General features: G+C 45.3%; 1 protein-coding gene across 2 annotated transcripts in view; it reads right to left on the reverse strand.

Moving 5' to 3' along the window:
* The window catches only part of STX1B (syntaxin 1B), a 68,424-nt gene that overhangs the window by 11,708 nt on the left and 44,633 nt on the right, over window positions 1-12,083 (reverse strand). For both annotated transcript variants that reach the window (XM_060256265.1, XM_060256264.1), the window contains exons 3-8: window positions 6,421-6,520; window positions 6,002-6,076; window positions 4,502-4,575; window positions 3,867-3,975; window positions 2,650-2,723; window positions 461-598 (exon numbers count right to left, since the gene is read on the reverse strand). In XM_060256265.1, coding sequence (XP_060112248.1) covers window positions 461-598; window positions 2,650-2,723; window positions 3,867-3,975; window positions 4,502-4,575; window positions 6,002-6,076; window positions 6,421-6,520 — 570 coding nt within the window. The remainder of the gene's footprint in view (window positions 1-460; window positions 599-2,649; window positions 2,724-3,866; window positions 3,976-4,501; window positions 4,576-6,001; window positions 6,077-6,420; window positions 6,521-12,083) is intronic.

Genomic DNA, 12,083 nt, shown 5'->3' on the forward strand with positions numbered 1-12,083 from the left:
TTAGGGAGTCCAAATGCAGAGTTAATTGGTTGGTTAACTGAGTCGCAAAAGTTTCTTTAATCAGGTGACAGGCCTGCAAAAAAACAGGGAACAACCAATGCATAATTTGAGCAGATGGACACCAAGGCTAAGCTTCAGACCATAAGGGGAAGGGAGCTGATACCTCAGCCATGAAACACGTGTCTCTGAACATGAGCAGAATATTTTTCTTTTTACCAATGAAAGCTTCAGACTGGGGTTATACATCTGGGGTTTCCTGCTTTGATAGACCATAACTTACAGAAAGTAAGTTACAGGAAGCTCTGGGATCACTCATTTCAGAAAAGAGGAACTAGACATAGGTCTGGTTCCACTTCCCAGCCACTTGCTGGTACACTGAATTGCTGGGATTCCAAAGGCAGACTACAGTATCCTAAGGAAAGACCATCCACTTGACATCAGCTGGCTTTGCCATCTGTACCTGGCTCTCCACCAACATTGCCATGTCCACAAACATGTCATGCAGCTCCCGGATGCTGGTTTCCAGTTTGATAATCTCATTGTGCCGGGTTTCAATCTCATTCAGGGCCTGCTTTGTCATCTGTGAGTCCATTTTGATCTGAGCAAAAGACAGAGACACAGACATAAACAAAGGGAGAGAGAATTTTGCACCAAGCAAAACCTCCCCCCAAAACTCCCATACTCTCAGATCCCCTTCTTTGCACAAATAAATTGCATACAGTGATGGATGGTCATCCAAAATCAAAGACCAGACAGCATATACTTGAGGCAGTTATAGAATGTGGCAGCCAACTGCCTGAAACTTGTAGCTTTCACTTAGAAGAGAAGCAAGTTTCGAACCCCTATGTCAGTGGGAGAAATTGTGAAAACATACAGGCGTCTCTGAAGGGCATTGAGAAGGAAGGACTTTCTAATGATCAGGAGATGGGGCTTTACACACAATACGCCCCATGGCCCTAGCCACTGCAGTTCCACCCACCCAAGCTTGATCCAAGCATGATACTCTGCAACTTATAGAGAGCTGCATTCAAAATTACTATCAACCTAAAGAGCCATATTTACTTCTATATCTTGCATAAGGGAGCTTCTCAGGTTTCCTGTCCTTCTGGCAAGGACTCTTTCATACCGGGAACTGTCAACCACAAGTCCTATGGGGCTAGCGGCCTTGCCCACTTCCCTAAAACATGGGGTGGGTTGGGTACCATATTGGGAAACAGTGCTCAGAAGAGTCACAGGAGCATTTCAAAGAGGGACACTTGGTTGCCCAGCCACATGAAGATCACTGAGCTAGGCCCCATAGGGACCTCCTAGGCTGGTTCCTTGCAGAGTACTCTGCTACTGGTCCCACTGCTTCAAGCCATAGGATTATAAACTACCCCAACATGACCCCACTGACTTCAAGATGGATTCAGTCAATCAATCATAAGCTTTATTGCATTAGCCCTAGCAATTAACACCAAAATACCAACAGCAGTAAAACATCAATAAGAACTCTAATATACATTACAACTCTATAAATAGTCATTAATATCACAAAAAATTTGAGTTAAAACCAACATCAATTCAAGCAATTGTTTATGTTTATGTTTAATTTGATTTATACCCTGCCCTCCCCACCGAGGCAGGCTCAGAGAGTTGACAAAATACATAGGTCGTTTTCGCACTCACCTCCAGCCGGCGCGACCCCCTTCTTCACCGCGCAGGATCTGCACGGATTTTGCACTAAATGCCGCGGAGCAGCCTTTTGCGCCGGAAACTCCCGTTGCAAAAGCCGCTCAAACGTAAATCGCCAAAAAGCAGTTTGGCGTTTGAGCGGCTTTTGCGCCGGGAATTTCCGGCGCAAAAGGCTGCTCCGCGGCATTTAGTGCGAAATCCGTGCAGATCCTGCGCGGTGAAGAAGGGGGTCGCGCCGGCTGGAGGTGAGTGCGAAAACGACCATAGATTTTGTCTCCTAGCTGCTTTAATGGTTTTGGTAAAGCCTTTTATCAACCATGCAGCAAACTTTGCAGTTTGCATTGTTATCCATTTACTTTTGGCGACAAGTAATATAGATATTCTATCATTATCCGCTCTTCCTGGATATTGTAATTCCCAAAATATCTTTCATATTCTAATGCAAATCTTGGGCAGTAAAAGATCACATGGCCTAGATTCTCAATAGAATTCTGATTGCAAATACAGACACATACTTTATATGGGATCGCATTGCAACAGCCTCTTATGATCACCAGATGTAAGGTATCCAACCAAACTTTGGTAAATGCTTTCCTGTACTCGGGGTTAAGTAAATTGGTAAGGTAAGATGGAAGAGTTAAAGAAGAAGGAGCAAGCTGCTTGTAAAGGGGAGCTAGTCTCAAAGTACTTAGTGTGTTGTCCATATGAACATCTATCAGCCTTTGTTTTATTAATTGTTTTGCCACAAAGATGTCAAGCCCTCTCAGTCTTCTGAGCTTGGCTACCAGATTTAATATATAATTTCACCACGGATTGCTTTTCCCTTCCTCGTAAACCTTGGTCAAGAAACAGGAACTTAATCCAAACCAAATTGTCAACCAATAATTAATAATTTTATAGATGGATTATAAATGACTACCCCAACATGAACCAACTCCCCCAAACAACATGAGGGACAACCATGCTGACACGTACATCATCAGTGAAGATCGCCAACTTGCCACTCTCCAGCATGTCTTCTAGTTCCTCATTGGTTGTTGTTCTGCCAGCTGCAAGAAGAGAGGAATCAGAGAGAGCCATGAGGTAATCACTGCATCTTGCAGTGTAGTGCCCCTAGTGTGGCAACAGGAGACTGCAGCCAACTGGGCCAATTCACACATGGCCCTCTTAAGGACAAAGCATGTGTATTTCCACTCGGCTTGTTTCCAATCCTGTAGAAGAGAACAAACTCGCTTTCACCAGTGAACAATACAAGCATGGAGTGGGAAAGGAGGCTTCTAAGATGAGGCTCATTTACTGCTTGCCTTGTTCAACATTGAAAAGGAGTCATTACTACACACCAAACCCTCTTTATCCCACGCAGCATACTTTGTTGCTAAAGTCTCTCTGCCAATGGCTACTCTCCACTTTCAGGCAAAGATGCGACCAAAGTAAGTTAGGCAGTGTGCCATAGTTGTTAAAATTAGGGTTGCCAACCTCTAGGTAGGGTCTGGATATCTCTGAAAATTACAATTGATCTCCAGACTGCCAGATCCAGCTACTCTGGAGGAAATGACTGCTTTGAAAAGTTGACTGTATGCTATTATACCTCCTGAGGTCCTTCACCACGCTTCTCAAGCTTCATCCCCCAAATCTCCAGCAATTTCCCACCTTGGAGTTGGCAACCCTAGTTAGAATGCTGAACTGGAACTGAGGAGGTCTGGGTTCAGATCTTCACTCAGCCATAAAGTTCACAGCATTGTTGTGAGAATAAAATGAAGGACCCTAAACACTGCCACACTTTTCTTGGGAGGATAAAAATACAACCAGTAAGACACCATGGTTGCTTTAAAAATGAATAAGATGCCTCCACAAGGATCAGTCCGTGCGTGTTGGTTTCTCCTCCCCTTTGTGGTGGTGCATAGGTTCATGCCCCCTTGGAAACTGCATCCCTTTGCCCAGCAAGTCCAGCCCCCAAAAGTGATTTCATCACTCTGCAGTGAACCACTCTGTGCATGTTATGTGGTGCAGCTGCGTTCCTTCTGAGCTTGGTTTTAACTCTCTTTCCATCAATACAAACAATGAGTCTAATAATCAAATGAAATGTGATGAGCAAAAGAGACTCTGAACTGCTCACGAGGGAAAGCAAGAATTTAATGGATACAAAGCTGGGGAATGTTTCTGAGTGGATCACAAAAGGCGAAGGAACGCACTTATCTCCAGTTGCCTCTGGATACGGTCCTTGCAACGATCTCGATATTTGGATTGGGTTGTGTTGTATTCCGTCATCACTTCCACAAACTTGCGGGAGAGAGTTGAGTGCTTGCCAAAGAGATGGGGACACAGTCAGGCATGGAGAAGGCAGATAAAGGCACAGAGATAATCTAGTTGGAGAGCAATCAGTTATGTTTATGTTTAATTCAATTTATACCCTGCCCTCCCCGCTGAGGCGGGCTCACCCTACAGTTATGGCCTTACCCTACAGCCTTGGGATTATTGGCTGGGTGAGAAGAACAGAGGGTTGTCTTGTGGGAAAAGAATCCCAAAGATTCATTATAACTACATAGTTTGTGGTACAAATTTTGCTTTCTAGTAGATGCCACCTCTCTCAACCAGTCTCCTTTCTGCTGGTTTCATTCTGTAAAGAATTTGTTTTTGGTCTCCCTTCAGAACAAACTTCCCACAACTCACAAAGGAGAATCTATAAGCAGTTCATATCAATTCCAGAAATCTAAATTTGCAAAGTGAAACTAATCATCATCATTATTCACAAACAGATAATGAAGAAAGGGGGTGGGGAGAGGAACTTAATAGAATCTGGTCTAGATGGCAAGGAAAAGCCAGGTACCTGTGTTTTCCGGATCCGCAGGTCAGCTGAGGATCGGTTCTGCACTTCTTCCTGCTCAATACTCTGCTCAATCGCTGCAGGGATGAGGGGAAAAAATCAGAGATGTGGCATGCATGGAGCTGCTGGGACTAGAACACGGAACCTTGGGGTCTATCTTTCACTGCCTTCTCTGATGAGACACCAGAGCAGGGGTGGCCAAACTGCGGCTCAGGAGCCACGTGAAGCTCTTTCACACATATTGTGCAGTTCCCAGAGGTCAAAGAGGAACCCGATACAGGCTTACTCTCAAGTAAGCATGTTTAGCATCAGGGCCTCGGTTAGCCTCTGAGCACTGACCCATAGCTAGATGACTATTTCTGCCATGCATGAAATAGGGAAGGAGGCAGAAAAAGGCAGGCTTGCAAGCTCTTCTTCACTGAGATCACCCAGAGACACGTAGCAGAGAAAAAGAACACAAGAGCCAAGTGAGCCACAGAAAGGAGGGATAGATTAAATAAGCACAGGGCTCCCCTTTAGTTTCATAGCTCTTGCAGGAGTTGTATTTACAAACCTTGGTGTCAGGGCAAAGAGAGATGCATAATGGTGCAAAGGTGGTCAGTGATTTATATGGTACATGTGTGGTTCCTTCTCCCACTGTTGCCAAAATAGAATTCCTTAACTTTCCCCTATGCTGGTCTTATGGACAGTTATTTCCAGATTTTGCTTTTTAAAAAGTCTCTTTCTAGCATGTAAAGTGCAAGCGTATCTATGTTATCCTTCTGTGCAAAGAAAGTATTAAGAGTTTTAATAAAGACATGTGTGTAATATTTGTTCATGTCTTGCGGCTCTCAAACATCTGATGTTTATTGTACGTGGTTCTTACATTAAGCAAGTTCAGCCACCCCTGCACCAGAGCTTCACAGCACAACTGTTCGCAGGGTAGTGATGAGTTCCTAAAGTCCAGAGTGAATCTTCCTACGCAGGAAACTCATTGGATGCCCTGTCCTGCTGGTGATACAAAGTGTCTTCGTCTTAGCCAACTCGCTGCAAGGCTCCATGAGTTGGGAGGGGGTATAGAGGAAAACCCACATGGGTGGACTGGAGAGCCAGTGGTGCAGCCCTGGGCAGATGCTCCCATGCTGCTTGATTGCTGCAGACAAGGTTGTTCCACCATGCTAAAGCCACGATCAGAGTGGCTCCACCCACTCCCCTCCCTGAGCAGTCTTCTGTTCCCTCCCTTGCGCCAGGCGCTCACAGGCCTCATAAAAGCCATGGATGGGCCAGTTCTGTCCCCTGGGCCTTGTGTTTGATACCCCTGTGATCTAGCATTAGGGAGCCATGAATTCACCAGGGTAGTCTTGGGCAATCTCTTTCAATTTCAGGAGACGAAAACAACAGTGGTCTACATTACACAGTTCTGGTAAGAGTCACTTTGACAAGGCTCATGAAGTACTTTGAATGCTGAAAACACTAAATATTATTACTGAGAGCAATAGGACCCTGTCCAACACCAGCTCTTACCTTTCAATTTGGAGCGCACCTTGTTGGCAGTCTTCTTTATATCTGCTGTGAGGTCCTCCAATTCCTGCTTGGTCTCTGCAACGTAAGCAGAAGGAGGGGTCTTTGACAGTCATCCTAAGAGGTGCTTTGGAATGTTCATCTGTGCATGTACCTACTTGCCTACAGGGCATGGTGGTGTCTAGTGAACATGGCTGTGCATGATTGAGAATGGTTTACTATGCGCAAGCGCAGGGGGACATTAACAAACCTGTGGAAATGTTCATCTATGCAGCCTCCACTTTCCCACAGGATCTAGTGAAAGAGCACTGTATGCACGTCAGCTGCACATACATGTGTGAGTCTGGGTAATGCGGGCTGTGCACAAGCAAATGAGATGGTGTCATTGAATATGTCCCAATGGGGTGGCTGGGTCCACTCACTCTCATCGGGGTTGGGGGCGGCCAAGATGGCACTGTGCTGCTTCTTCACCAACTCCACATCCTCTGAGAGCTTCTCGATGCAGCCACGGATCTCCTCCACCTGGGCAAAGACACACAGATGCACCCGTTACAGTCCCCTTACACTGAGGCTGCAAAGGGCAGCCTTGTATGCCCACCACTGCACAAGGTGAAATGAGGTCACCACAGTCAATACACGACAGGGCCCTTGAACTTTTAGAGTCACAGGATTTTGAGGCTGGAAGACAGTAAATAGCTTAGCCACAGAAAAGTGCCTTTGTATTGGTTGCCATCAGGGCTGTTTTATAGCAGGAACTCCTTTGCATATTAGGCCACACACCCCTGCTGTAGTCAATCCTCCAAGAGCTTACAGGGCTCTTAGTACAGGGCCTACTCTTGGAGGATTGGCTACATCAGTGGGGTGTGGCCTAATAAGCAAAGGAGTTCCTGCTACAAAAAAAAGCCCTGGTTGCCATACATATTAGATAGAACTCTGAAATATCACTGTTGTCCCATGGAGTCTGAGCCTCTTGGTCTCAAAAAGCCTTAGATTCCTTGGGATTACCTAGTCAACCCCCTCCCCCCCAAGAAATAGACCCTATACCTGAAGGTATCCCCACCAGATTCTCTTCCAGCCTTCACCTGAAAGGCACCAAGAAAATTACAATTGAGTACAAGAGAAAATTTGAGGGGTCAGCTTTTCCCTTCAGAGTGTTCACAGCAGCTAAAATTCTCTTTTCAAGGAAGCTTTTAAAAGCTGCCATCTCCTTTTCCCCATAACCCAAGCAGCATTTTAGAGTTTGTGTGGTGCACTTTGAGTGGCATTAAAAAAAACTCACAAAAGCTTATAATCTGGAAATTGTGTGGGTCTTTAAGGGGTGCTAGTGGACTCTTTTCTTCTAGCATTGCTCTGAGCAGAGGGTGAACTAAAGGCCAGACTGCAGGGTTTGGTTTGCTAAAGGACAGCATCTTACTGCAAAAATGAACCCATCTGCCCTATAAGATCTGTGTGCACCTCCAGCAAGGCCCCAGAACCCACACTGGTTCCAGTTCTCAAAACATTCTGCGTGAAAGCCCAGGGCAGCAGCACCTCGGCAGGAGGCTGGCTAAAGCAAACGCTAAGCAAGCTGGTGATGTCATCACAGGGCAATGCCTCAGGCAAGGGATGCCAATCCATCAAGGCCTTCCAAAGCAGCTTCTGCAGTGCTGGAAGAGAGATTGGAGGGTCAGGGGAAGAGCTGAGCCTCCTCCTGGCTGTTGTTGAGAATGGAGGGTGCAAACAGATGGTGGTTGTGGGATACCTGTCCTCATCTCTGAGGCCAACATTGGTGTTATGTCTTGAGGACTTGCAGGTCCTTGGCAGTGCTCTCTCCCCATTGGCAACAGAATTTTCTACCTACGGTCTGGGAGGAAAGACTTGCCTAGAGTGCCAGAAGCAATATCATTGATGGGAAAGAAGCACAAGTGTTTCTTGTAGGTCTAAAACAGACCATTCCCCATGCATAGGCTCCACTGGGGGGCCCCTACGGCCATCTATCCTTAGATTTATTCACTTGATGTCTTTCCATCAGCAAATCACAGCTGAGGATTCCTCAGCAGGGAGAAACTTCCCAGAGCAAAACAGCTAATGCAGCTAGAACACATCTAGAACTCCCCATTTTGAGTCAGAGCTGAGGTGTGTGTGTGCCTAATGCTCTCAACAATCTTGAAATAGCACAAAAGTAGTTTTAATGATGCTCAGGGAGACAAATCTTGGGAAATCCTTGCTTGGGTTTTAGGGTCGGCTGCCTGCAGTTTTCCAGCATGAGCACTAGTGGGCACTAAAGCTCAGAAAAGCTTTGAAATGTGGGGCCTTCAGGCTAGAACAGTGGAGGACTCTCTCCAAGGTCCTGAAATCTGCAGCCAGCTTAGACACAGCATGCAATTGCTTCGACAGCATCCCACAAAGCAGACCCAAAGTTCCATTGATCCCCCTCACCTGGACATCTCTCTGTGCTGGAAAACTGAAAACTTAAAGGTTTGTTCACGTGATGTGTCCTTTTGTGGTCAGAACCATGTATGTTTGGGGGATGGGATCACATTTGTGTGGGGGGGGTCAAATTTGGTTTTGGCAACTTAAGGCTATGACCCAGACCCATTTCTTTAAACTCAGGTCTTTCTTGGCAAGAGATAAAGCAGGAGGTGAGTCCCAGACTTTGGAGAAAAGGGGGCCTGTAGAATTTTAAAGCCGACCTCTCCCCAGTTTTTCTCTCCATAATGTCTCACCAGACATGCACATTCACCCCTGCACCATTATTTTTCTCTCTGCCAGGCCCACTTCCAGTATTAGAGTCCAGTAAAGAGGAAAGGGACATTGGAACCCAGGCAGAAAAGGGACAAGTCAGAAGTGGAATGACTGTAACACACACACCCTGCCTATAGGCCACTTTTGCTCTAAGAAGTGAGAACACCCATTCTCTGCTTTATACATGACTAGAGCACACATCCCAGTGTAAACAAAAGAGTTTCCCACCATCATGTATACTTGGGACACTAAATGTTCATAAGTAAACATATCTAAGGCTAGCCATACTGTAGGCAGCCACTTCTGCTCGAGGGGAAACCCAACATTGGCAGAAAAGTTAGCAGGAACATTCAAATCTTGGCATCAAAGGAGTATGAAACCATGTTTTCTAACTTTGCACGAAACTGTATACTTTGTATGATTATTTGAGGATGGCTGGGAAGGGGTGGCAGGCATGGGATTTTCAGGAAAGTAGCAATTTGCTAAATGAGAGGAAGTGGGTGAGGGAGAGAATTTGGACCAGATGTCCGGCAGGTGGAATAAGTTGCACGGTTATGCCATAATGCCAGAACTTTCCAAGTGCATAACCATAAAAAAGACAAGAAACTTTTTCAGGGGGGAGGGGGCTGAGAATCTCAGAAATTGACATCAGATGTTACATTCTTCCACAAAGACCAGATTTCCAGTTACATTCTACCTCTGTGGAACTGCAGAAGGTGTATCATCACCATGAATATTCCAAAGGTGCTTGAATCTGGGATTTACCACAGGCATACTGTGAGACAGTTTCAGAGAAATAACAGTTCTCTGGGGTGTATTGCAGTTACCTCATCCACAAATGTTATTTATGATCATGACTACCCACAGACATGGATCCTGCAGTTGTTGGTGGTCTCCACCACAATGACCTGCCCCACAGTTTCTCATGCTGGCATATTAAAGAGGCTGCATGGCATTGTGGACAACATGCTTTTGTATATTAAATACATGCCATTTGAATATTAATGAGCTTAGCCCAAGTAGGAGTTAATTCAAGCCAGAGGTCTCCATCACCATCCATCATAAAACAGCACCTCCCCAGGAGAAGAAAGGGAGGAAAGAATGGGAAGGAATGTAAACAAAGTCTTGGTGACCTTCTGTATTCCTGGGAGCCACTTGATCTTCCCAGGGCTTTTTTTGTATAAAAAGCCCAGCAGGAACTCATTTGCATATTTGGCCACACCCCCTGATGTCACCATTGTTTCACGCAGGACTTTTATGTAGAAAAAGCCCAGCAGGAAGGAACCCATTTGCATTTCAGGCCACACCCCGATGCCAAGCCAGCTGACACTGTGTTCCTGTGCGTTCCTGCTAAAAAAAAAGCCCTGGAATTTCCATATGGTGGATAGGAAGCTGGACAGAGCAATCTCTTCTCATGTATTCAGATTCTATAAAGAAGCCATTGCTATTTGGTAGGAAGGACTTCACAGTTATGGGGCACAACTGAGATACTGCACCTCAAAAAGAGAGAGGCAATGTTCAATTCAGAGCTCTCTACGTCTCAAAATTCCCTCCCCCTTGAAACTCAGTGATGTGCAATGGTTGCAGACCTAGTCTTTAAACTTGAGTCTGTCCCAATCACCTACTGTCTGATTTTTAAGTGGAAAGGGAAGCACTGGAGAGCAGACAAAAGCCAAAGCTGAATCTAAGAGCCCTTGAGGTTCAGGACACTGCACAGCCAGTTCAGCATCCTGTTTTGAACAATGACCAGCCAGATGCAACAAGAAAGCCCCCAAGTAGACGACAGCCCTCAACTGCTGATGGCAATCCAGCGTTTAATAATCAAAGGGGTTCTGCCTCTGAACCTGAAGGTCCCTTTCAGCTTTCAAGCCTAATAAACTGAAAAGAGACCCATTCTTCATAAATCTGTCCAATTTTATCACCACCTTTTAACACTACTTATGCCAGTGGCCATTGTGTATGGAGATGCGATCCCTTCTGGGCTTGGCTGATCTGACTGTACAGATCCATGCATCTATGTAGATCAGGGGTGGCCAATGGTAGCTCTCCAGATGTTTTTTTGCCTACAACTCCCATCAGCCCCAGCCAGCATGGCCAATGACTGGGGCTGATGGGAGTTGTAGGCAAAAAAAAAATCTGGAGAGCTACCATTGGCCGCCCCGATGCACTCTGTGGAGCTGCCCTTAGAGACAATGCCAGTTTCAGCTACTGTAAAATGTAGCAACTTACCTGTCAACTGAACTGAATTGATACAGTCATATTACACCAACTCTGGAAAAAAAAAATTGTTTCCAGCTTCAATTCAAGGTGCTGGCTCTTAAAGCCTTTCACAGCCTTGGATCAATATATACAAAGGAATATCTCTCCCCATATCATAATATTGACAAATTACAGTCCTCACAAGAAACTTGTGTTTGGGTAACACAGTTTTTGGCAACTGGGCAATTTCATACTCAGTTTTGTATTTTGTCGCTCCCATTCTCTGGAATAGTTTGTCAGAAGTATTTAGGACCCCTTCATTGCCAGTCATTTGAAAAGCTTGCAAAAATGGTTCCTTTTTAGAGAGCTTTTTCCTAGTCAGTTCCTCAGTTGCAACTAGTCCAGTCAGCAAGTTGGGTGACCATTGGTCAGCATCTGTTGTCTGACAATTATATATTTGGTAAATAGTTTAAACCAGGGGAGTCGAACTAATTTGTTATGAGGGCCTGATCTGACATAAATGAGACCTTGTCGGGCCGGGCCATGTGTGTACTTATTTAAGATTAGGTAGCAGAGATATAAACTTTTTGAAGGACACAGACAAACATGACTAAAGATTTTTTTAAAAAACTTAAAACACGCTTAAAACATTAGCACTTGTTGGTCTTAAAGGTGCTTTCTTTGTATTTCTCCCTTGGGATCCAGGGAATTGGACAAAGGAAACTCTGGCTCTTTTCCTCCCTCCCCAGGGGACTAGGAGGGGGAGGAGATTCAACCAATGGAGAAAATCAATGTTTTGCTCTGTAGTTCCTGTGCAATTGAGCAAGCCCTGCAAAGCAAGTTAAGATGCAGAAGAAAGCAAGAGAGAGGGAGAAGGAAGCAGACAAGAGCCAGCTGCTCAGGGGCCTGATACGAGCAATCTGTGGGCCTGATTCGGCCTCTGAACCGCATGTTTAACATCCCTGGTTTAAATGAAGTCTATCTGTTTCAAGGCAGTATATCTCTTTATTTTAGTAATTAAAACACTTCTGCCCTGCCATTCCAAACAGAGCGCAACATGGCTTACAACATTAAGTCAGTGTCAAAAAAATAAGCCCAACAGTTACAAAACAGAGCACATCCGACCAGATACTCTTCCTCAAATCAGAAAGGCTTCATTTGT

Source organism: Heteronotia binoei, chromosome 15 (genome assembly GCF_032191835.1).
Source record: "Heteronotia binoei isolate CCM8104 ecotype False Entrance Well chromosome 15, APGP_CSIRO_Hbin_v1, whole genome shotgun sequence".
Taxonomy (NCBI): Eukaryota; Metazoa; Chordata; class Lepidosauria; order Squamata; family Gekkonidae; genus Heteronotia; species Heteronotia binoei.